The sequence below is a fragment of the Hypanus sabinus genome, chromosome 10 (genome assembly GCF_030144855.1).
Source record: "Hypanus sabinus isolate sHypSab1 chromosome 10, sHypSab1.hap1, whole genome shotgun sequence".
In the NCBI taxonomy this organism is placed as follows: domain Eukaryota; kingdom Metazoa; phylum Chordata; class Chondrichthyes; order Myliobatiformes; family Dasyatidae; genus Hypanus; species Hypanus sabinus.
In genome coordinates, this window is record NC_082715.1 from 101,687,778 (window position 1) to 101,714,547 (window position 26,770).

General features: G+C 39.6%; 2 protein-coding genes and 2 long non-coding RNA genes across 4 annotated transcripts in view; 2 read left to right on the forward strand and 2 right to left on the reverse strand.

Moving 5' to 3' along the window:
- The window catches only part of rngtt (RNA guanylyltransferase and 5'-phosphatase), a 307,137-nt gene extending 304,290 nt beyond the window's left edge, over positions 1-2,847 (reverse strand). Inside the window, exon 1 of the mRNA XM_059982400.1 lies at positions 2,374-2,847. Coding sequence (XP_059838383.1) covers positions 2,374-2,437 — 64 coding nt within the window. The 5' untranslated portion in view covers positions 2,438-2,847. The remainder of the gene's footprint in view (positions 1-2,373) is intronic.
- Positions 2,848-5,745: 2,898 nt separating this feature from the next.
- Positions 5,746-8,354, reverse strand: LOC132400892 (uncharacterized). The gene is made up of 3 exons (XR_009514425.1): positions 8,333-8,354; positions 7,442-7,594; positions 5,746-6,215 (listed from the first exon to the last, which is right to left on the reverse strand). It is a non-coding gene; the product is annotated as an uncharacterized LOC132400892 (long non-coding RNA).
- Positions 8,355-8,455: 101 nt separating this feature from the next.
- pnrc1 (proline-rich nuclear receptor coactivator 1) lies at positions 8,456-13,127 on the forward strand. Its single transcript, XM_059982399.1, has 2 exons — positions 8,456-9,259; positions 10,988-13,127. Exons 1-2 carry the CDS (start codon positions 8,855-8,857, stop codon positions 11,456-11,458), a joined length of 876 nt encoding a protein of 291 aa, XP_059838382.1. The 5' UTR covers positions 8,456-8,854; the 3' UTR covers positions 11,459-13,127.
- A 4,715-nt stretch (positions 13,128-17,842) lies between these two features.
- Positions 17,843-26,770, forward strand: part of LOC132400898 (uncharacterized) — a 57,680-nt gene continuing 48,752 nt past the window's right edge. Inside the window, exon 1 of the long non-coding RNA XR_009514427.1 lies at positions 17,843-18,152. This is a non-coding gene — a long non-coding RNA (uncharacterized LOC132400898). The remainder of the gene's footprint in view (positions 18,153-26,770) is intronic.

The window sequence follows — 26,770 nt, forward strand, 5'->3', positions numbered from 1 at the left end:
CTTTTTGTCTGAGAGTAAACAGTGAATTTACACCAGTACTACCCATCCCTTGCTATTTCTTAGCTTTGCCCAAATTGATTCTACTTAGTTTTCCAAGTTGAGATTCTTTCTCCCATCTTGTATTATAAGGGTTATTTGCTCTCCTTTGCAATTTTGCTTCGCAGTTCTATAAGTATTTAATTCCCAAACTTGATTACTTGAAACAATGGCTCTATAACAGCTTTTGGATGGAACCAACTTTAACAGGTAAATTGGTTTATTATTGTCAGATGTCCCAAGGTACAGTGAAAACACATCTTGTATGCCATTCATACAGATCATTTCATCACAAAGGTGCATTTAGGTAGTAGATGGTAAAGTACAGTGCAGAATAAAGTGTTACAGTTAGAGAAGTGCAGCGCAGTTTAACAAGGTCACAATGAGTAAACTATGTCAAAAGTCCATCTCAAGACCATTTAATGGTCTTATAACAGTTGTCCTTATATGAACTTTCGCCCTTTTATATCTTCAGCCCGATGGGTGGAGGGGGGGGGGGGGGAGTAGGCAGAGTTTTTGATTATGTTGAGGCAGTGAGAAGTGTAGATAGAGTACATGGAGGGGAGAGACTGGTTTCTGTGATATATCCAAAACTCTGTACAGTTTCTTGCGGTCACAAGCAGAGCATGATGCACATGGACAGGATGCTTTGTACTGTGCATCAATAAAAGTTGGTGAGGGTTAAAAGGGACAAATCTCTTTAGTCCTCTAAGGAAGTAGGAGATGCTGGGCTTTCTTGATCATGTTGTCAAGCTGGTTAGACCAGTATAGGCTGTTGTAATGTCCAATCCTAGGAACCTGAAGCTCCCAACTTTCTCAACCTCAGCACTGTTGATGTAGACAGGAGCACGTGCACTGCCCCTTTCCTGAAGTCTATGACCAGATCTTTTGTTTTGCTGACACGATCAGAGTTTGTTGTCATGACACCATGTCAGCAGGCTCTCTTTCTCCTTTCTATACTCTGACTCATTTGAGACATCACCTGCAAATTTCTCAAATCTGCCCATGTTTCTGTGAGTGTACAGCATGTAGAGGCTGAAGATGCAGCTTCATGGGGCACCAGTGTTGATAATCATTGTGAAGGTGTTGCTGTCTATCCTTACTAATTGCAGGAAGTCAGGAGTCTGCACGGCAGGAAGTCAAGGATCTAATTGCAAAGGGAGGTGTTGAGTCCCTGGTCGAGCACCTTAGAGATGAATTTACTTGGAATTACAGTAGTGAAGCCAGAGCTGTAGTCAGTAAGCAATAGTCCAATATAGGTGTCTTTATTGTCCAGATGGTTCAGAGATGAGTGTAGGGGTAAGGAAGAGCACCTTCACTTCCTGTTTTGACAGGTGAATTGCAGTGGGTCAAGGCTGTCTTGGCAGTTGGAGTTAATGTGTTCCATATCCAGACTTTTATTTGGGCCATTAATTTGGCTTTCTTGTCTCTAATGCTTCATACACTCAACTCAGATGCCTTCAACTTTATCCTTTTTCCCATTTTCTTCCCACCCCATTCTATTTTAAGATAGCTTATTTTTATATTTCTTCTCAACACTCTCATTATCCATTTTGCTGCACCCTGCAATATTGCCTTGTCCTTTCTCTAATTTCTATTTAAAGTCCAAGTGTCTAGGTCACCAGCTAACAGAACCACAGTCATAAATCAGCACTTCAACAGTCTGGTGAATGGTATGGTGGTAATGTGATTGTTGTTTTCTGTATTACTTAATGTGACAACACTTCCCTCTCCAATTCAACTGGTTTGGTAAATTTCTTCAAGTCTTTATGGATCCCAGGAGTGACAGGAATATATGAATCACACAATATAGTAAAAAAAACTGATCATCTTCATTTTACTATATTTATTATGTGGCATCCACTTATGCTTACAGTTCTTTGCTGAAGCAACACAACTGACCCCAAAAATTTCAAGCACTAGAAGGCGTCACAAATTGTTTGATACTCATGTGTTGATAAACTACGGTTAAATAAATGCATAAATATTCTGTTATCGATCTCCCTTAAAATAAATCGATTAAAATGACTTTTAATTACTGTACAAGACAATACTGTATGGGCATCTTACTAACAGCGAAGAGGAGAGAAATGATACACCAGTTCCACTCAGAATTAGGATCACATCCGCAATATTTAAAAACTTAGCGCCTTTGATAGCTTCCCAATAAAGTTTCCTATTGATGATAAACTACCAGGGTAATTTCGATTTCGCTTATTAGGGACCGAGGAGACAGCCACAATTTTTGCATCTCAAGAAATCCACAAGTGTTCGCATCGCAACTGCGTGGATTACTCGGAAATGCAAGCATGGAAACTTTTCGTTCCTGAAACTCACCTGCAACGGGTTGCCCTCTCCTCGGGCAGTGCAGCCACCGGGGTGGCACTGCACTGTTGTACATGTTGATGTTGCACACCTATACTAATAATACACCGACTCCAAAAGATCTTCAGTCTTCAGGAACTGGCCCGCACCGCAAGAACAAAATGTTTACTTGTGACCGGCGGCCCTCAGCCACCAGTGATGCAAGGAACTGGTTTGCCTCTCTCCTGACATCAGACCCGAGGCCCAGGCTTTGCGGCCTTCACCCGGCCACTTCCCGGCTCTCGCAGTTACACTTTTTATTTTCTTAAATATCAACCAGCTGAAGAAAGGTATAAGAATTCGTGTTGGCAACTCGGGCGAATCCGTGCGAGCGCGGAAAAGCCGCTTTTCAGCAGATCAGAGTCACCGTGGGGACCTGGCAACCTCTCCGGCGGCCTGCAGCCAGGGATCGCGCACGCCCCGGCATTGCGCATGCATCACGTGTGCTCGCCACCGATGCGCGCTCCCGCCAGCCGCTGGCCTGAGGCAGCGTTCCCGTGAGAGTCCTGATCCTGAAGTTTCAACTGTCTCTTCTCAAACAGAAGAAAGAAAACGCACAATGCAACTATAGTTCAAAAATACAGGTAAAGTAGGCCAAAGAACGTTGGCGCTTGCGGTTTGCATTTTTACATCAATACTATTTTCATTCACAAATTTCTGGATATAAAGGGATCCAATGTGGTTGGGGAATCTCTATAGAAAACGGTGTGTATCCAGTGATATTTTCTTCATATTTCAATTATATTGAACACTCAACCTGATCCAAACCCACAGAAGTGTGATATGATTTTAAAGTTGTAATATACAACCATGTATTGACTGTAACATATGAAATGTTGGCTGCACACAAAAACTGTGTTAAAGTTTCTGTGAAATATACTATTTAACGCTGTAAAAAGATGCTGATGCTGGCAATAAGATTGGAGAAGCCCAAACGGTTCTGTTGCATTTGAGGACTATTTCAAACCAGATCACTGGCTTCCCAGAAGTACTGTCCCAAAGATACTTATTTCCTTTGAATGCCCTATGTGCTCCCATCCAATGAAAGAAACCTCTTCAGAAAGTATTTTGAAGGCTTGTACTAGCCAGGTGTCATAAGGGTGGTACTGGGTCCAATGTTGTTGGTCCTCTACAGTAACAATTTCATTGAGAATATAGTTAGTAAGTTTGCAGATGATGACAAAATTGGTAGTGTAGTAAACAGTGAAGATGTTATTTAAGATTATAACAGGATCTAGATCAGCTGGGAAATTGGGCCAAGGAATGGTAGACTGAATTTAACTTGGACAATTGTGAAGTTTTTCATCTTTAGTTAAATCAGGGCATGACTTACAGAGCAAACAGCAGGCCCTGGGAAATTATTGCAGAGACCTAAGGGTACAAGTACGTAGTTCTACGAAAGTTGTGACACAAGTAGATCCATGCTCAAGAGGGCACTTGGCATGCTTGTCATCATTAGTTAGGGCATTGAATGTAAGAGTTGAGATCAATGTTCCCTCTAATTTCTAATGATTAACATGTGCCAAAATATTGTGCTGTGCAATTCTTTCCCAACGACAATGTGTGCACATTGAATTTTATATATAGAGGTATTCATTTTAACAGCTCACAAAACATTGTCATTAACAACTTTTAATCTCAACTGGAATTGATCATTTTGATTCACATTCATCTACACTAGCAGCCCAAAAGCAGGTAATGAAGGATTTTCTTGCTGAAGCTTTTGCACATCATCCATTTATGATTTGCTTGCTAAATGATGCTTTAAAAAATCAAGTTTCCAAATATCACTCCACTTCTTCCCACTGCCCAGTTGCAAATTCTCCAGCAACTTTTGCATCGTGACAATACATGCAGGTAACACCAATTTCTGTATTATACAACAGTTCCTATATTTCTTGTAGCTGCACGATCCTGACCTCATGAGTTTTCAGTGTAGCAGTTTCATTAAGCCATTCCACTTTAAATGTACTGGCAGTTATTTTGTGCTACATGCCTTTTACTTCTTAGGAATTCGACATAGTGAATAATTTCTTCAACAAAAACAGTATAAATAAGCCAGTTCTAAAATCTGCAGACAAATCATTGCAAGCTTCACATTATCAACACCCTCCAGATCAGAAGCCAAAATAGGAAATGTGAATATACCTAACATGCCAATGAGGTAGAGGGTTACAACCTTTTGTGTACGGTTTAAATTCCTTTGTGTGCCAGTAGCAAAAGACGAGTGCACATGCACACCATTCAGATGTCATGTTACAACTGCACAAGATGTTCATGAGACCACACCTGGAGTATTGTGTGCAGTTCTGGCTGCCTAATGGTAGGAATAATGGGGAACATTTGATGGCTCTGGGTCTGTGCTCGCTGGAATTCAAAAGGACGAGGGGAGATCTCTTTGAAACCTTTCGAATGTTGAAAGGCGCAGACAGAATAAATGTGGAAAGGATGACTGACATGGTGGGAGAGTGTAGGACATGAGGGCATAGCCTCAGGATAGAGGGGTGTCCATTTAAAATAGAGATGCGGAGAAGTTTTTTTAGCCAAAGGGTAGTGAATTTGTGGAATTTGTTGCCACATGCAGCTGTGGAGATCAGGTCATTGGGTGCACAGGCAGAGATTGATAGATTCTTGATTGCACAAGGCATCAAAGGTCACAGGGAGAAGGCCGTGAACTGGGGGTGAGGTTGAGATAGAAAAAAAGGATCAGCCATGATTGAATGGTGGAGCAAACTCAATAGGCCAGATGGCCTCATTCTCTTCCTGTGTCTTATGGTCTTATAATGCCATTAAGCTAGAAACAGTGCAGAAAAAGATCATATAGATGTTACCAGACTGGAGGGATTGTGATATCAGCAGAGACTGGTTGGGCTGGGTCTTTGTTTCTTCTTTGAATAGTCACCATCTTTTCCCCAGCTTAGGGAAGTCTAAATTTAGAGAGCATAGATTTAAGGTGAGAGGAGTGAGATTTGAAAGGCACCTGGGACAACCTTTCCACACAGAGGATGTTGTGTTGAAATGAGTTACCAGGGCAAGTGGTAGGTGCATATACAATTGCATTTAAAAGACGTTTACATGGACCAAACACTGTCAATCTGAGTTGGTATGGACTTGTTGGGCTGAAGGGTCATTTTCATTGCTGTATAACAATGAATCTAGGGAAATGGGACTGACTCGTAGGCAACTTGGTCAACATGGAAAGGCTAGGCTGTAGGGTCTGTTTTCATGCTATATAACTCTCTAACTCTATATTGCTCATGGATTCCCAGAGTTTATCAGTTGGGTTAAAGTAAAGCCGGATCTGAATTGGGTGACTGACACCCAAGGATAAACAGGATATCCAAACAGGATAATAACATCTGATTTCTCAGTAATTTAAGAAAAACCAAAGGTTTATGAACACATAAAAAAGCATTCTGTATCTGCATTATCTCTCTCTAGAATATAAGACATTTGCAAAGCAAATATTAAAATATTAGTTTCATTCACAAAATTCAATTAGTAACCTAAACAAAAATTGCCAAAGCTGGAAATCAGTAACACAACAGATTGAATGGAATAGGCATTGCCTGTAACTCCATCATGGACAGTCCCAAAAGGAGGAGGGTTGAGCATGGGGCTTAGTGACCCCATCCTGTAAAAATCCAGTTCCACTAAAATACCAACAACAGCTCCAAACCCTCATCCCTCATCACCAAGAAGATGGGCTACACCCAGGAGATGATATGAAAGACTGGTCCAGGACAGACGACTCTGGCGAGATACTGTTGGTGGCCTATGCCCCGGTAGAAGGGTTTAAATAAGTAAGGCAATGCCTGTGGAGAGAAAAATAAATTATCTCAAATATAAATTTACCACTAAACTGATGGATAAAGTAGTGAAAAGGTATTTATTATGTCTGCCTTCATAAGCTGAGGCTTTGGGAATAAGAGTTGGGAGGTCATGTTGCAGTTATACAGACAATTGGTTAGAATGCGCTTGAGTATTTTTTGTGTATGGTTTTGATCAACACTGTGCAGAAGGATGGGGTACAAAAGAGTGCATAAGAGATTCACCAGAATATTGCCTGGAATGGAGGGCTGTAGGTAAAAGGATACATTGGATAGTCTGGGTTTATTTTGTTTGACTTTAAAATGTTTATAAAATAATGAGAGGTTAGATGGGATCATTTTCTATGGGCAGGGAACTCTAGAATTTAGAGGGCACTGGTTTGGGGTGAGAGTGGAGACATTTAAAGCAGTTCTGAGTTAGGTGTTTCTCAAGAGAGTGCTGAATACCAAGAGTGAATTATCAGAGGAGGTTGTAGAGGGAGGTGCAATTATAATTGGGGTGGGGCTTGGTAACGTAGTCATTAGCACGATGCAACCCAGGTTCATTTCCAAAGTCTTGCTGAAGGGTTTCAGCCCAAAAATTCGACTACTTTTTTCCATAGATGCTGCCTGGCCTCCATTATTTTGTATATGTTGCTCGGATTTCCAGCATCTGCAGATGTTCTCTAGTTTGTGGGTTCATTTCCCACCGCTGCCTGCAAGGAGTTTGTACGTTCTCCCAATGACCACGTGCAGTTCCTCCAGGTGTTTTGGATCCCTCCCACATTCCAAAGATGCAGTGGTTGCTAGGTTAATTGATCATTGTAAATTGTCCCATTATTAGGCTAGTATTAAATTGGGGGATTGCTGGGCGGCATGGCTCGAAGGACCAGAGGGGCTTATTGAATTGAATTGATTTGACTTCAGTATTTACATCCTTCATATACACGAGGAGTAAAAATCTTTGTTTCGTGTCCATCTAAATGTGCAATGTCCATATAGTAATTTATAATAAATAGTATGTACAACAGGACAGTCAATATAACATAGAAATACAGTTGAATTAGTCAGCATGAATTAGTCAGTCTGGTGGCCCAGTGGAAGAAGCTGTCCTGGAGCCTTTTGGTCCTGGCTTTTATGCTGTGGTACCGTTTCCCCGATGGTAGCAGCTGGAACAGTTTGAGGATGGGCGACTCGGGTCCCCAATGATCCTTTGGCCCATTTTTACTCACCTGTCTTTGTAAATGTCCTGAATAGTGGGAAGTTCACATCTACAGATGCGCTGGGGTGTCCGCACCACTCTCTGCAGAGTCCTGTGATTGAGGTAATTACAATTCCCATACCAGGCAGTGATGCAGCCAGTCAGGATGCTCGCAATTGTGCCCCTGTAGGAAGTTCTTAGGATATGGGGGGGGGGGGGGTTATGCCAATAAATAAAAAGAAACAATGCTAAAAGGTGGTTGAATGGGTACTTGGAGTAACATAGATGGGTCTCACATCATCATGGACAAGTTTGCTTATATGCAATGTGTTTCTGTAAAATAATACAGTATGTATAGAATAATAGTAAGAATAAAATCAGCGCAAAGCGTTCCGCAATTTATTCTGTTAAATCGGGAAAAAAAAAGGATTTGCTGAATCTCGAACAGGCCTATATTGAAGTAACTATTTCTTCTCTAAAATGATAACAAAATTTCCAATATTTCTAATTTCGAAAAAATTAGAATTGCCTGGGATTTCAGTCGTGGTTTTGGTGGCTAAAAGCAAAACTGAAAGGCTATTTTCGAATTTCAGTGACTAGAGTGTTTCGAAATCAGTACAAGAAATGATCACGAATATTCTGGGATATTCCTTAATTAAAAATAAACGGGTAGGGAATGAATTTGGCCGGGTTTTGAGATGACTGAATTCAAACTTTCAGGAAGTTCGCCCTATTGACATCACCACTGCTGTTGTTCGGAAAGTCCCGTCGCCGCAATTTGGGCATTTCAATCGTCAGCTTTAAAGGCGTCGACAAATGAATATTAAGAGATACTACTCAGTAACTCAAGGACCATTGCTGTAATTAGATAAACTCACGCCACGTAGCATGAAAAGAATGAGCAAATTTAAGCCAGTGATACCGTTGTCCTGGGTAGACTCAGTCTCTTGCCCCATCCCCCATTACATCAGGACTCAGCCCTGTGCCTGCGGGCTAATGATGTCATAGGGCTGCCTAAAATCACGTGGGGTGGACGGAGGGCGGCTATTGGTCGAAGCGGTGAGCGAGGAGCGTGAGTTATAAACGTACTGCGGACGCCCTTCAGCTGTTGTCGGAGACGAAGGGAAGCGGCGTTGTTTTTGTTGATGCTGCGTGCCTCTGTGTGTACATAAGCTCGTCGCCGCTCGCCGGTATTTGTAAATACCACCAGGGCTTTTCGCTCGGGCGGGTTGGTTTTGGGTAGACGGTGGGTTCAGAAGCGATCCGGAGTGTCGAGAGTCAGCGGTGAGCGAACAATCGCAGGAAGTAGGTCGCTTCAGCGCGGCCGCCATTTGTTGCCCGGGTAAGCCGCGTATAAGGAGCTTTTTCTTCCGCCGCCGGAGAAAGGCGTCGACGCTAGCTCGCCATCTTCCCACAGCGCCTTCGTGAAGTTCAGCATCGTTGCATGGTGACTGCGGATGTCCATCGCCCCTCACGTCCTTTCCTCGGGGTTTTAGCCCGACGTCGCAAGCGGTGGAGGTGGTGTGGGGCCGCGATGCACCCGCTGCTTTTGCCCTGTCCGCCATCAGTCCCCTTCCCCGTCAGTACCTACAACAGCGCCAAGACCGCCGCTGGTAACTGCCACCGTCCGCAGCAGCAGAGCAAGTCGGCGGCCAGCCGGTCTCGGAAGTTACGGTCGGCTGCGTCCACCATTACGCTGCTCCAGAAACACACGCATCAGCAGCACCTGAGGACGCCACAGCCAGGCTGCCGGAGCGCAACCGGCGCCACGTCGACGGGCCCGAGGACCCCCCTGGTCGCCGCCGCCGCTTCGTCCGCATCGGTGGACGAGCGCACCAAGGAAGAAAAGGTGAGAGACCTGTTTCCCGCTGTGAACCCCCGGGTTCCCGAGCTGGCCCGCAATGCGTGCCGGCGGGGGGTGGACGGTTGGGGAGTTTGAATTTGGAACCCCTCGCCGATCGGCTTCGCGCCCTTTATGACTCCGGGGCGTTCGGGGTCTGGTCCTGGCCTCGAAGGCTACCCGAGTAAGGACGAGCCGTTGGTCGGCAGCTTGACCGAAACTTTGGTGGTTCGGTGTAAACTAGACCTTAGCGTTTGATATTTAACTTGTGTATTCCAGCGCATATGACTAAAGGGGGGGGGGGGGGTTAGAAAAAATAGTTAATAAATTGAACAACCTTGTAATCTTTTGGGGATGGAGAGTTTGACATTTGACTACCCCTGAATGACTGGGTATCAGAAATCTAGGAACCAAGGAGTGACAAGTTAGAACTAAAATTTCTTCTATAGCAAAAGGTAAAATTGAAAGGCTGTTTTAAGTACATTTCCAAAAGACTTAGTGATAGTTTTCTTGGTCTGTTGTCTATTAATTTATTTGAAGAAGCTTCGATTTTAAGCTTTCCAGCTGGTGGTGTAGTTGATACGAATTAGATGCCGCAGGAAGATCCCAAAGGAGAAGTACTTCAGTCTAGCAGAGTAAGGAATGCTTGTGGGGTGGGGGGGGGGGGGGGGGGAGATTAAAATTTGATGCGGAAGTTCAGGGGGCATATTTTTGGGATTGCCCCTGCATTGATCCTTTCGTGTAGCAGAACAACTGGCAATGGTCGGTTAATGGCATAGAATTAGCAGGAAAGTTACTTTCCTGTAAAGGAAAACATCATGGGACTGGGAGAGACATGATAGGTCAAAATGCATCTGTAGAAAAACTTGGGAGTTAGCATTTTGGGTGTTTCATCAAAGCTAGGCTTAATTTCCTGAAATCATTAGCTGTTTGTCTTTCAACACACTATCTGACACTAGTATTGTATTCCAGTATGTACTTGTTTGTGTTTTTACTATCTAAAGTTCAGTTGGTCCACAACTGAAGTGCAGTATATGGTCAATACACTACTTACGATGTGATAAGGGTTATTTTGGATTTTCTTGGAGGTGGAGTTATGAAGAGACATTAGTTCACTTTAGAACAGATGGTCATGGAGGAATGCAGCATGCGAAAAGGCATTTCAGCCCAACTTTTCCAAGTTGTCTGAAATATCCACCAAAGTGCTTGTACATTGAGCAAATGTTTCCTGCACCAATCTTTAAAATTTAAGAATTTTATGTTGATATTTCCTGATATCTCTGCATGTCCTCACGGGTTTTGTTGATTCTATTAATAGAATTGTGGAAGTTACTCAGAATAAAAGTGACAGTGGATCTTGTCCCTTGAAGACTAGAAGCAGATTTTTGTTTTTCACTTGCCCTTTTTTATGTATTCTATTTTGTTACACTTTAGAGAATTTTGTATAAGTACTCTTTCATGCTGGCATTGTGCTAATAAATTGGATAGCCTTGCATGCTAAATTTTCCAATTCAAAATGGGTTTGGATTTGACTTGTTGTTAATCTTGTATTCAGCAATATCTAGCATATTCTTGGAGGAAATAATAGCTGAGAGTGAGAACGAAGGACTTCAATATAAGAAACATGACACAATAATTGCAAGTATTTCAGTTTGAACTATATAAGTTCAAATGAACATTTGTAGTCCTGTTGACGTACAGTATACATTGTAGCCTAATCATTTGTTTTTGTTTCAGGTGTTTAATTCAAACATGGAAAGATACAAAGAAACAATATCTCATCATTCACAGTTTGTATATTCTGTAAATAACACAGAAGAATGCTTTCAAGCCTTAAATGCAACTAAGAAAAGAAATAAGCGTAACCTACTGCCGAAAAAAGCATCAGTAAAAAGAAATGAAAACAGCCATAGCCAGAATGTGCTTCCTCCTGAAGGCTGCAACATTCTCAAAAAAGAAGGGGGAAAGCCTATTACTCCTGGAAACAACTACAGAAGTCTAAAAATACAGAAAGTTGGTCTGAGGTCGATAACAACTCTTCAGGGAGATCAGAACTATGCTGGGCCAAAGTTTAGTGAGCCGCCATCTCCCAGTGTTCTACCTAAACCACCAAGCCATTGGGTAGGGGTACATACTGATTATTCTGAAGATGGGAATAAGGAAATAATGACTGTCCATTTAAAAACTTTACTGAAAGTTAATGCATAATTCAAGAACATTTAAAGTTTGTGTAATTGAGTTAAAGGCTGTCATTCGAGATTCAACGTCGTGGCAGCAGTAGGTGCAGCATTTTAAACTATTGTAAATTTGATTGTTTTTGGTATAAGCATATACATACAAGTGGTGCTAGTGATAAAGTGGGATTGTGTATATTAATGTAAACCATGTAATTATTTGTATATTTTCATATACTCAATTTCAAAGGAATTATAGTTTCATATGAGAATTTGTCTCGGTGAGCTGAGTTAAATTTTATATTTTATACATGAGAGGAAAACTCGAGTTGAAAGCTAGAGCGAAGTTTTATCCTCTGCAAATGCAAGAAGTGGTGTTGTAAAATATTTGACAATCTGAAATGTTTTTGAGAAAACCTATGGTTTAAGAAGTAATTGATTCAAGCACTGCTTTTATCTGCACTACTGAATAATACCATGAACAAGATGCACTTTCATCTTAACGGGTGTTAAGTATATGATGTGAATTTTAATCTTGTCACCAAATTAAAGCTCTTGCTCAAGGAAAAGGGTTCATTTCCCACAGTTGGTCTGTTGGTAAACAGAACTCTTGCGCACATTTTGTTGGGCATGTAGATTATGTAATCTTGAATGGTGTTGATAAATTTTCTTTGAAAATTCCCTTCACCAGTTTGCCCCAAGTCTGTGCCTATGAAGTAACTAGTAACAAGAACAATGATATATCTGCTCTGTTACCTGCATTTCCAATTTCTGAGAAGTGTCACATTCTTTTTGATAGTATTGTGGCCCTTATGGAAATGCCTATTCTTTCAAGATTGTCCAACACTTCAGTCCTGACTTACCATGTCATGAGGCAAGATATACATTGTACCAGTAACCTTTTTAAAAAAAGAAATATTTGCTTACCTTTTTAAAAAAAAAAATCAGACAAGTAACATTCTAGTCTTTATTGAGAATTTAAGTCTTGAATTTTTGGTTCGCTTTTAAAGTGAACTTCAATTAACAACAATATCTGCATATTTTAAGAGCTGTTTCAAACTTTCTTTAAAAGTTTAACCTACATAACATCAGTAAGTCTGCTTCATGATTAAATGCTCTATTGGCAGACAAGAGTTCATCTGAAGGAGAATAAGTTGTTTCAACAATAATTTTGCTGAGCACAAATTTGGTAACTATTTGAAGTAGTTACTTCTATAGTTTCCAACAGTTTCCCTGCAGCCACATTGTTTATTAAAATTCTGGTTTGGGTTTAAAACAAACTATTCATGCTGGAAATGTTTGTTTATTTATTTTGGATCACATTGTGTGGACTGCACCAAAACTAAATCAGAATCTCGTTATCTTATGCTATATTGGGATTGGGGGGGGGGGGGGAATAAGACACTGGAAAGTGTTCTGTGTAATTTGATGCCAATTTGAGTCCAATTTTATGGTAAGACTTGAATTAGTACATAGATGTATAAATCCAAAAGATGGAATAGTTGATTAATGTTTTATTCCTATTCAAGTCATTTATTTACCTTTTTAAAGGATAATGCATTAAGAATTAAGATGTATGTTGCCATTTAAAATTGGTATTTTCCAAAGAAAGCTGGCATGCTTATTGCTATAAGTTTTTAATTGTACTATTCCTACAAATTGGCAGATTTCAAAAACAAATAAAATTCAATTTGTCTCCCTAATGATTGTCATCTTTATTTTCACCATATTCATTTATTAGTTATGTAATAACATTGTGTACAGCCATTGTGCTTCCCTGCCTGTTGTCACATTTGGGTATCAAGTTTATAAAATTCCAAAATACTTAATTGTGCGATGTCATTCAGTGGCAGAAAAACACATGGAACTAAATTGTTTTCATTTCAAAGTCAGCATAAGATGGATGAAGTTAGCTATTCCTGATGAATTTGGCATTTAAGAGGTATAGAAGCATATTTAATACCCATCACTGTTGGTCCTTTATAATGTATATAGTGATAATAAGTAGTCTATTGAATAACAGGTGAAAAGATTTGTATTTGTGGTTTTTGACCCCAGCAATGACATAATTGCAATGACTTTCTAATTCAAAGGTAATATCTGACATGATCTGGATTTAAGACTTGTTATCAAGAAACAATTGACCTTGTAGCTGTGAGGGCTAAACTGTTTTGTCTATCATGGCAATACTTCCGTGGTGACATTTTAGAGCAGGGAAAGGAATGTAGTAGCAAAGACCATGTACAGAGGGACAGCCGTCCAATTCAACTGTAGTTTACAAAGCCTCAAGCCTAAGTAAAACCTGCATTAGACTTTGCATTTTGCTTGTAACTAGCAATTTCTAGTTCAATGTATATCTCTTGTGATCACAGCTGCAAATACCTCCATTGGCCTTCTGATGAACCAAATTCAAGCACAAATCAAAAAAAAAACTTTATACTCGTACTGGATTTCTTCAAATAATCAGGTAGCTCAAAGGCCTTCTTTGGTTCTTGCTACAAATTCAATTACCTCCCTGCTAATCTGCTTCCCTCTAAGAAGAAACCAAGCCATTCACTTTTTTTTTAAATTGACCTTTGAGTACATTACTATATTAAAATCTTTCCCTTGCAGTATGATGACTTGTTCTGTTGCCTAATGCTTGAATTATCCCTGATGTCAGATACTTGTTTAGATCTGTATTGATACATTAATGGGGTGAATGTGGGCTGGCAAGAATTACCACAGAGTGCTCAGTGTTTTTTTTTGGTATTTGAAGTTCTAAAGGTTTACATGGCGTAATAGTGTAGTTGGTAGTGTCTCCCTCACAACCCTAGCAATCTGGATTAAATTTTCACCATTTTTGTTTCTGGGGATTGTGCAGTCACTCTGACCATTTGAATTCTGTCTGGAGCTTTAGTTTTCTGGCCCATTAATTACTTCCATTGCAGGTGCTGTCTGAGTTGCCAAGTATCTGCATTTTTTAATTACTGTTTACACTAGATATTGGACTGCTTCCATTACAAAGGTGGAACATTAATAATGGCATATTTAACTGTTGCTTCCTTGCAACCTGGGTTGAATTCTGATTTCCAGTGCTGTTTGTGTGGAGTCTGTATGTTTCTGCATAGACTTCCTCCAGGTGGTCTGTTTTTCTCCCATATTTTGAAGACCAATGGATTGGTAGATTGGCCACTATAAATCATTCCTAGTTTGTAGGTTAGTGGTCAGAATCATGGGTGTAGTTATTGGGATTGTGGAGAGAATTAAATGCATTATTAGTATAAACAGGTCCTTGAATAGGCCAAAAGTCTTATGTTGTCCAAAGCTAAGTGTGCCGGGGAATGCTACCAGTGTCCTGAATGAGCAAAAATGAATGGCAGAAGCAAAGGCCCTAACACCATTGCAGTAGATCTCCAGAGTTCCATGAGAATCCACACAATCTAACTGCCAACCTTCTAATTATCACGGCTATAGTTGACCACTCACTGATTGCACTTTTAATTGGCACTATCCAATACCCAAACAGGCCTTTAACTAATAAGGACAAGCTGTGTTTACAGAATCTCTGATGCTAATGATCTTCCAATGAAAGTTTCCTATGCATGCTGTCCAATGTAGCCTGACCCCCAAACCATTGAATGCACGTTCTAGGTCTATGTTTTGAAGGATATTTTGGTGCCAATGCCTTTAATTCTATTTGGATTGAATTGAATTTGTTGCTGGTTTATCTTGCTGAAATGATAATGTTAAGGTTTCAACTCCCAAGTAAAGTAAGGTAGACTAAATGTCAGGTAATAATTCATGCAGGACAGGACTTGCATTTTATTATGCAGAATATGGCTCAAGGAGTTGGGGCAATAATAACAAGTATATTGTCATGAGTCTACTTGTAAAAGCTTTTATGTAAACAGATAATTGGTATGTTGGGAGATTCATGCATTGGATCACAAATAATTTTCCAACAGGAAACAACTGGAATAGGTTCAATTGTCCCTAGCTTCAATGGATTTTAAATAGATGATTTTGTGGAGCAGCTGTGCTTTGATAATGGGAATATCTCATTTTGTGGTTAATTGCCATTGATATAATGTAACTTACTCTGCTTCAGATATAATTGAAGAGGTCTGTCATTATGTACCTGAAATTATTTTATTTAATTATTATTATAATTAATTGGGTGTAAGGATTGCAATTCATCAAAATATTTGATTTTCAGCTAAAATAATTATTTAATATGGTAAGCATAATATCAAAGAATAATTTAGAAGAAAATGACAAAAATTGGCTGATCAAAATTAAATCAGGCAAAGAAGTACCCACTTAATGTGACTAAGATAGAACTGTATAGTCATATCCTGACAAAGTTACATGGGTGTTTAGCACTATTATATGGACATGAGACAATGGATAAGACAGGGCAAATGCAGTCGCGCTACAAAGTTTGTGAACCCTGTAGAATTTTCTCTATTTCTCCAGAAACATGACGTAAAATGTGATCAGATCATCATGCAGGTCCTAAAACTACATAGAGAACCCAATTAAATAACACAAAAAACATTATGCTTGTTCATTTATTGAGGAAAAATTATCCAATATTACATGTATTTGTTGGAAAAAGTATGTGAACCTTTGTCTTCAGTAACTGGTGTGGAAACCCCGCCCCCTTGTACAGCAATAACTTCAACCAAACTTTTCTAGTAACTTGATCAGTCCTACACATCGTCTTAGAGGAAATCTAAGCCACTACTCCTTACAGAACTACTTCAACTCTGTTGTTGGGCTTCCTTTCGTGTACTGCCTGTTTCAGGTTCTTCCACAACATTTCGATAGGATTAAGCTCAGGACTTTGACTCAGCTATTCTAAAACAAAAATTTTCTTTTTAAACCATTGTGTTGTTGATTTACTCTTGTCTTTTGGATCATTGTTACATTATCCAACTTCTATTGAGCTTCAGGTGATGGGCTACTACCCTGACATTCTCCTGTAAATTGTCTATATACAATTTTGAATTTGTTTCCTCACCTATTGCAAGTGGCCCAGGCCCTGGGCAGCAAAACAGCCTAAACTATGATGCTCCTTCCACCATGCTGCATGGTTAGGATGATTTGATGTTGCTATGCTTTCCCTTTTCCTTCTAAATGTAGCAATGTGCATTTCTGCTAAAAAGTTCAACTTTTGTCTCATTTATAAACAGAACATTGTCTCAGAAGCATTGTAGAACATCCAGGGTGTCTTTTGCAAACTTGAGATGTGCACTGATTTTTTTTGGAGAGCAATTTCCTTCAATGGACACCATTCTTGTTCAATGTTTTTCTTATAGTAGACACTTGCGCAGAGATTTTAGCAAGTTCTAGAGATTACCATTGCATTCTTTTTCACCTTCTTTAGCATTGTATATTGTTCTCTTGGTGTCATCTTTGCAAGACATCCACTCCTCGAGAGTAGCAACAATACTGAATTTCTTCTGTTGGTAGACATTTTCTCTTACTGTGGACTGATGAACACTCAGGTCTTTAGAGATGCTTTTCTGGCCTTTACCAGCTTGATGCATCTCTACAATTCTTCAAAGGTCCCCCGAAAGTTGTTTTGATGGTGGTGTGGTGCACATAAACAGATTTTTCTTGAGAATGGCAGGCTCTGCCAGTCCTAACGATGTGTCTATTTTAAAAGGCAGGACACCTCTACAACTCAGACCTCCAATCTCATCTTATTGATTGGAACACCTGACTCCAAATAGCTTTTGGAGAAGCGATCACCCCAGAGGTTCACATGCATTTGTTGGAAAAAGTATGTAATATTAGATCATTTTTCTCAATAATTAAATGAACAAGTATAATGTTTTTGTGTAACTTATTTAATTGTGTTCTCTTTATTTAGCTTTAGGACTTGCATGATGATGTGATCACATTTTAGGTCCTATTTATGCAGAAATAGAAAATTCTAAAGGCTTCACAAATTTCTAGCACCATTATCTTGCATGGGTATTCAACAGGATGGGTCTAATTATTTCCTATGTAATGCCAATGAGAATTAGCTGGGTTTTTATTGTACAGGCTACCACATTTGATTTAAATGTAATGCTTTGGTTTTTATTTATGACCCATGTTTATAGGCTCATTGGACCACTGAGAGGCACAGTAAAATGACCATTAGTTACACTGGTTCTTTTTTACTTTCTTTGCTTGTCACAAACAAGTTAATATTTCAATAACAAAACAAATCTATTAAGCTACAGTAGTATTAGACATCTGCTTGCCATTAATTATATCAATACCTGTGAAAGTTAGGCATTTTATAGATATTCCCCAGAATTTGATTACAATGAATATACCATTCTTTTTCCCATTTGAGTTACATCTGATCATACAGATTGACTACTCCATGTTTATGGAAGTAACTTGGGTTTTTATGTTGTAGCTCAAAAAAATAAAGTTCTGTACATTGGTAATCTAGTTTGAAGTGTGAGTGGTTGCAGGCAAGCTATTGTAAAATGGCTAACAAGCATTTTCTTCTATCTTGTTAAGGCATGTAGGAAAGGTCTCCTGAAATTACAGCACTATGCAAATTGATTTCAGCATCATGGAGAGTTAAATGGAAGGAAAATAAAAGTGTTTGACACTAACAAGGAAAGGAACATCTTGGTTACAGCTTGAAGAATGGTGGAAGTTTCATTAGAAATTTGAAGGTCATAATAAAGCCATGATTATCAACAGATGAAGTAAGATAAAGATCAAGCTTATCAAAGGTAAGAGATTTTATATTTTCAGGGAATGGGTAGAAACTCTGAGGAAATTCAACTATATGCATTTTCTTTCTTTGCCTAATGTTGGGAAATGAAAATAAAATTTTACCCAAAGGCATGAATAATTTAATAAGTTTGATACAACTTGCTACTCAGGGTTTACGTAGATAGCATACAGTCTGAAACTGATATAAATTGAACAAATTACTCAACACAAAGTTGAATGATGAGTGGAAAGGGTGATTGAAACAGTGCAGTGGTTCTGGCTAATGGGGGCACATCGAGTCCAGTACATTATGGCCCAATTAAGCAGCTGCCTCAATTAGCTAGTTTCTTGGAACTAGTTTAAAAAAGGCAAACTATGTATTTAAAGGAAATTCGGAACACATTAGAACTCTACACTACTGTAAAACTGTTTAGTTCCTAATAGTTATATGATGGAGGAATTCATACAGTATATGCTGCCATGTTCTTTTGATTGTAAATGAACAAATCAGCGCAGATGCCTAGTGCAAATAATGGATTGCTTTCATTGCTTTTCTGGATAAAGTAGTCTCAAAGATCACTGCTTTTTAAATCAGCATTGGTTGGCCCAAATGAATATCATAACATAAGCATATGCAACTGATACCATTTTAAAACCATTCAGCAACAGTCTCCTGTCCCAATTAAGTGGCATTGTGTCCCATATAAACGAAAAGAATCTCACTATTTGTTTTTGTAATCTAAGTCTGTCTAGGTACCATATCCAATGCAGAAGGTGGTGACCATGGTTTTCCTTACAGATCTATCCCTTGTTTTTTGGATGACTTCCATTTCCTTGATGTGTAGCCACCTGTCTAGGTTTTTGATGTACATAAGCCAAGGTCTTCCTCTAGGTTTGCTCCCCTCGATCTTTCCAGAGAGTATGAGTTTTTCTAGTTCAACTTTCCACATGATGTTTCCTAAGAATCTGAGTTGTCTTTCTCTTATTGTTCTGTGATCTAACTGCTTGGGCTCTTCTGAGAACTTCATTGGATGTGTGTGTTGTCTATGTCTGTTAGTATGGTCTTCATTTTCTGGAAAGCTTCTTTTGCCATTGCTATTCTGTATTTGATATCTGTGTCGCACCTGTCATCACTTGTTATTTGGCTGCCAAAAGATATCTGAATTTGTTGACTTGTTTGATGTTTGTATTTCCAATCTTGATCACACATTGTGGGATGTTTGTCTTTCTGGAGATGACCATGCTTTTTGTCTTCTTGATGTTGACTGAGAGTCCTCTGCGAATACTTTCTGCAGCCACTATAGTGAGTAGTTCTTGAAGTTTTGTTTGTGAGTCGGCTATTAGTACGATATCATCAGCTATTCTGATGTTATTTATATTATGGCCCCCAATTGTGAGTTCTTTGATGTCTTTGATACTTGTCAAGGTATTTTCACTATACAGGTTGAATAAGTCAGGTGAAAAGACACAACCTTGCCTGACTCCTCTCATGATATTCACATACTCATTACTTTACTTCTCTTTCTATTCTGATGGATGCTGTCTGGTCCCAGTATAAGTTTCTTAAGAAATGTATATCTTTCCCACCTATGTCAAGATCTTAAAGCATTTCCAGGAGATCTTGGTGTCTGACAGTGTCAAAAGCTTTTATATAGTCGATGAAACACAGATGTCTTTTAGTACCTGGATGGCTTGTTCAAAGATCATCCGTAGCATGAAAATTGCATTTCTGGTTCTAGTGTTTTCCACAAAGCTGCATTGTTCTTTACTGATTTCTGGTTTTATACAGCATCTTGCTCTCATCGTGGTTACTGTGAGAATAATTTTTGCCACGTGGCTCAATATTGTACGATGAAATTCACATTCTGTTGCTCCCTCTTTCTTTGGAAGTGTGATGAATACTGATGTACTTAAATCATCAGCAGACATCCCACCCTGAAAAAACTCATTTCAGGGAGATAGCACCCCTCACAACCCCATACCACCACCCACCCCCCAGTCAACCTCCAAGGGTGTATGTAATACTTCATTTAGTGATTTTGTCTAATCTGTAAACCGTTGGGTATATGCAGAAAATGTGACATTAAAATATGTACTTATAATATATTATCATGGAGTGTTTTTTACTCCATTACAACTTAAGCAAGTCTACAGGGAGTTTGGCCTCATCACATTGGACACCAATAGAGTAGCTCCTTTGCAGCTAGCCAGCTAGTTTAAATAATGTTAGTTATGCTAATGAACAAATGACACCTGTTAAACTCATCTCAACATGTCTTTTACATTTTAACCCGCCATGGGCAATAGAAAAGTCAAATGTTGCAAACAGTGCAGCAACCAACACTGTTGTTATTTTTGAGGTCGACTAAAGCCCGCCCACAGAAAAAACTGATAGATCTACTTAACATGAAGAGAGACCAATCAGGATGCTCCCTCTTGCTTTTGCTCTTCCTCTTCCTTTCCCCCTCCCTCTACCTCTCAAAAAAGATTGATTTCTGGGATATTGTATATAATTTGTGGGCATCAGGGAGCCACTATCAATATGCAGGAGACTCCCGGAACTTCTGGGAGAGGTGGGATGTCTGCATCAGGTATCTCCCTGTGATCATAGATTTCATTTGCTATTTCTGTTATTTACTCTATTCCAAAGTCTTCTAAGGCCAGTATCATTTCAATAGCGATGTTGTCTGGACTAGTTGCTCTATTTTTTTGTTTTATTTGTGGCTGTTCGAATTTCTGATTCGTGATAAACATGAAAAGAGTGTTGCAATCATCTTAGACAAAGAAACATACAAGAACCTGTTACGATATTGGCATATTTCAGACAGAATGATGTTAATCAAACTAAAAGGACAACAAAACAACATCTCTATCATTCAAGTATTTGCACCCACAACGGCAAGCTCAGAGGAAGAAATCGATGCCTTCTATTACACCCTAGACAAAGCACTAGAACAATGCAAATCACAAGAAGTCATCATAGTCATGGGCAACTTCAAATGCAAAAGTTGGTGAGAGAAGAGAAGACCATATTGTTGGAGACCAGGGATTGGGAGAACGAAACGAAAGAGGAGAAAAGCTTACATCATAGTGTAAAACAAACAATCAGATAATCACCAACACTTAGTTCAAACAACATCCAAGAAGGAAATGAACATGGAGAAGCCTGGATGGGAACAACAAAAATCAAATCAATTACATAACAACCAATAACAGATTCAAAAATTCAATAACTCAATCCAAAAGCTACCCTGGAGCAGACTGTGGGGGCAACCACGTACCAGTCATTTGCAAAATGAAAATAATGATGAGAAAATTAAAGAAACCAAAAAGATCAGAGCTGCTGGATTATCAACAACTACAAAACAATCCTCATCTGAAAACAGAATACACAATCAAGGTGAAAAACCATTTTCAATTGCTGCAGGATGAAGGAGGCAAATCTTCCTGGGACACACTGAAGGAATCCATGGTTGAAGCTGCAAAATAAACCATCCCACAAAAAGTGTGGAAAAGTAAGAAGAAATGGATAACTGAAGATAAAATACAATTGATGCAACTAAAACAGAACATCAAACCAAGAGACACTGAAGAATACAAACAGCTTGATAAGACAATAAGAAGAAAATGCAGAGAAGCTAAAGACAGATGGCTAAATGAGAAATGCTCAGAGATAGAAATGCTACAAACCCATAACTCTGGAACAAAGATGATGCACAGTAAGGTTAAAGAACTAATGGGGAAATTACCTTGCTGAGCAATTGGATGCATCAAGGCAAAAGATGACAACTTAATTATGAGCAAAGAGGAAATCCTAACCAGATGGACAGAATATATATATAAAAAAACTTTTAGACCAAAGAGGAGAAAAACCAAACATAAAGAAGAATCTTGAAGGACCAAACATTCTAAAATCAGAAATTTGAATGGCCATAAATGAAACAAAACATAAGAGCAACTGGTCCAGACAACATCGCTGTAATCCAAGAGTTGTCCCAAATAAGCAGCAGTCTTGCCACAGTCTTGATTAACTGATGGTCCAATTAGCTGGAATCCACTGTTCATAGAAACATAATGTTCACAAGAAGTAAAGTACTGGGGGAAAAAAAAATTCTTTTGAGTTTATCTTTAATTATGCATGTCAGCTAGATACTGATAGACTGTCAGTGGCGTAGTAGCATCTTCACCGGACTTCAAGGTGAGTGGTCCCAGTTCGACTCCAGCTGGCTCCTTGCGTGCTTTCCAGCTGTGTTGGGTTGAGCCTCAAGCTAGCAACTCTGTCTCTTTAAAAACAGGCAAATGCTAAAGAAATGGCAAGGTTGCTGCCCGATGTGCCACAAGGTGCAAAGAGAAACGACAACTAAATACACATATCTAAAAAAAATTGTTCTTGAAGTGGTACACCATTCAGATTTCTGGGCTAAAAAATGAGAAATATAACAATTCTGTGTACAGATTAACCATTTGGTACTTAGCCTGTTTTAGAAGTGGAAAAAAAGATGCTGAAGTATTGAATTCCACACAGGAAGTATCGATACCACACTTGATAGAGGAGGCCTCATTATGTATGTAATACCTTGTTTAAGACAAAAATGACTATCAAAATGATAACAATTGTTTGTTAACTTAAATATCAAAGAAATTGATACAACTTGATTTTTCAGTTCACAACTCAGGTGGGATGCTCATTAACTTGAAGCTGATGTTACTGATTCATGTTATTAACACAAGTGTAATTTGTAGTAGAAAGTCATTTACAAAATGGTCAGGCATTTTGTCAGAAGATCACCCATCTTGATTTAATTCTTGCAAGGAAACCACTATCAAAACTTTAGCTTAATTATATATGTCCTATAATATGACCAAAGACTAATGGATGTATAAGACCCCAAGACAAGGAAGCAGAAATAGGCCATTCAGCCCATTAAGACTGCTCCACCATTCCATCATGGCTGATTTATTATTTTGCTAAACCTCATTCTCCTGCCTTCTCCCTGTAACATTTGACATCTTAATCAAAAACCACTCCACTTCCACTTTAATTATACCAAATGACTTGGCCTCCACAGTAACCTGCAGCAATGAATTTCACATATTCATTAACCTCTGGCTAAAGAAATTCCTCTACATCTCTTTTAAATGGATATCCCTCCAGTTTTTAGGCTGTGCCCTCTGGTTGTCAACTTACTCCTTATAGGGAACATCCTCTCTACATCCACTCTGTCTGGGCCTTTCAATAATTGATATGATTCAATGATATTTCCCCCCCCCCCCCCCATTCTTCCAGACTCCAGTGAGTACTGGCCCAGAGCTATCAAATGTTAACCCTTTCATGCCTGGAATAATTCTCATGAACCCCCTTTGAACCCTCTCCAATATCAGCACATCTTTTCTGACATAAGGGGACAAAAGCTGCTCTCAATACCCCAGGTGCGGTCTGACCAACACCTTATAAAGCCTCAGCATTAGATCTTTGCTTTTATATTGTAGTCCTCTTGAAATGAATGCTGACATTGCAATTTCCTTCATTACTACTGGCTCAAGCTGAAAGTTTTAGGGATTCTGCATGAGGACTTCTAAGTCCTTTGCACCTCCAATTTTTGAATTTTCTCTTCTTGTACAAAATCGTCTATGCTTTTATTCCTTCTACCACAATCAAGAAGTAGAATGGATGAGTATACGTTCAAAGTCCCTTGAAATTGAGGATGACTTGCTCTGTATGATAGTAATTAACAGACAATAGAAGAAGAAATAACTTAGAATGAACATTAGAATGAACTTAGAATGAAATAAAAATGAACATGAAAGTCTACTAATGTAATTAAATTCTAGTGGGATCCTGTGTAGAATATGACAGAGGATAAGAAGTTAAGATTGAAAGTTGAAATCAGCAAGTCATCATGAGGTTAGACTAGCCTAATGCAATTTCAATGGCTGGAATATCTCTGAAAATCTCTGCCACAGAGAGCTGTGGAGGCTAGCTCATTGGTACTATGTAAGGTGGAGTTAACTTTTTGAAAGACTGGGGGATATCTGTGGGGATCAAAGACAGGGTCTGTGGTAGATCATATTGAAAGGCAGCGCAGGCTTGAGAGGATAAGAGGTCTACATCTGCTCCTATTTTCTTTTCTTCACGGCCATAATCTCTATCATTTAAAGACCTAGGTTCTGATCACCTGTGAGCATTATTTGTAGGATGAACATGTGCTACTATTGTAATGGCAAAGTGTTGCAGCTTGTAATATGAAATAGTTCAGTGCAGATTCCAAATTAAAATCCAGCAAGCTTGCACTATTAGAGCCACTGAAATAAGGGGTCATTCACATGCATATGAGACATGGGAGCAGAATTAGGCCATACAGCTCATTAAGTCTGCTCCTCCAGTCCATCTTGGCTGATTTATTATCCCCATTATGTAGATTATTGAATCTGTGTACTCTGGTATATAATGGATTTTTAAGATGATTTCTAGCTACCAGCTTTCTGTTTGTTTATGCTTATTACCTTTGACGTTAAAATCGCTGGTTCCCATGTGTAATGAATATCAAAAAGAATTGGGTCAGCATCCACAAACAACCTATTAGAAGAGGCTGAGGTAGTCACAGCAAAATGTACTGACCCAGAATTACTTTCTTGGCCCCCTTCCATCCTGGCTGCTGTAATCAGCATTTAGTTTGCTGGAGGAGATAAAGCACAGTGGTGTTTACCACACTGTTTCAGTTAACTGCAGAACATAAATATCAACTGAACAAAGATTGCTTACATAAGTTATCAACTTCCTGTTAGGCATAGAATAACAGAACACAGAAAAGCCCAACTGGTACGTGCCTTATATTCTGTCTGGGTAGCCTCCACCCTGATAGCATGAACATCAATTTCTTGAACTTCTGGTAATGTCCCAAACCCTTCATTCCCCAGTCCCTCTTCCCTCTCACCTTATTTCCTTACCTCCTCTCCTATCAGATTCCCTCTTCTCCAGCCCCTGTATCTTTCACCAATCAACATCCCAACTCTTCACCCCTTCCCCTCTGTTTCACTTACCTCCTTGTCTTTCGTTCTCCCCTCCCCCCACCTTCTAACTCTGGCTTCTCATCTTTTTTTCCTCCATCCTAATGAGGGATCTCTGCCTGAAATGTCGGCTATACCCTGGCCTGATGCTGCTTGCCTTCTGAGTTCCTCCAGCATTTTGTGTGTGTTCCTTGGAGTTCCAGCATCTGCATATTTTCTCTTGTTTGTGATTGGTTCATGCCAATGAAGATTCCCATCTAACCTAGTCCCATTTTCCCCTGTTTGTCCCATATTCCTATTAACCTAAAATTATAAGGGGAGTATACAGGTTTAATGCCCACAGTCTCTCCTGGGTTTGAGGAATCAAGAACCAGGGATATACAAATACAAATACTTTATTGTCACCAAACAATTGATACTACAGCGTACAATCATCACAGTGATATTTGTTTCTGTACTGCGCGCTCCCTGAAGTACAAATCAAAGTAAATATAATAAAAATTTAAATTATAAATCGTAATTAGAAAATAGAAAAGGGGAAGTATGGTAGTGCAAGTCAGGTCCAGATATTTGGAAGGTACAGCCCAGATCCAGGTCAGGATCTGTTCAGCAGTCTTATCACAGTTGGAAAGAAGCTGTTCCCAAATCTTCATTCTCCTGAACCTTCTCTCGAAGGGAAGTGGGACAAAAAGTGTGTTGGCTGGGTGGGACTTATTCTTGATTATCCTAGCAGCACTGCTCTGACAGCATGTGGTGTAAAGTGAGTCCAAGGATAGAAGATTGGTTTGTGTGATGTGCTGGGCTAGGTTCACGATCTTCTGCAGCTTCTTCCGGTCTTGGGCAGGACAAATTCCATACCAGGTTGTGATGCACCCTAGAAGAAAGCTTTCTACAGTGCACCTATAAAAATTAGTGAGAGTTTTAGGGGACAGGCCAAATTTCTTCAGCTTTCTCAGGAAGTAAAGGTGCTGGTGGGCCTTCTTGGCAGTGGACTCTGCTTGGTTAGACCAAGTCAGGTCATTTGTGATATTCAAAAGCTTTTGACCTGTTCCACCTGTGCACTACCGATGTAGCTGGGGTCATGCAGTCCGCTACTCCTTCTGAAGTCAACAACCAATTCCTTCGTCTTGCTGATGTTGAGGGATAAGTTATTGTCTTCGCACCATGCCACCAGGTTCTTAATTTCCTCTCTGCTCAGACTTATCATTACCCAAGATGCAGCCTACAATTGTGGTGTCATCAGTAAACTTATATATTGAGTTCGATGGAAACTTGGCTACACAATCATGGGTGTACGATGAGTACAGCAGGGGGCTGAGTACACAGCCTTGTGGGGCATTGGTGCTCAGAGTGATTGTAGAGGAGAGCTTGTCCCCTATCTTTACAGCCTGGGTCCTGTCTGTGAGGAAGCTGAAGATCCAGCTGCAGATCTGAGTGCTAAGCCCCAGGTTCTAGAGCTTAGGAATCAGTTTATTTGGAATGATGGTATTAAAGGAAGAGCTGTAGTCAATGAAAAGGAGCCTTGCTTGCATATGCGCCTTTATTCTCCAGGTGTTCTAAGGAGGAATGTAGTGCCAGAGAGATGGCATCTGCCATTGACCTGTTGCTCCGGTAGGCAAATTGCAAA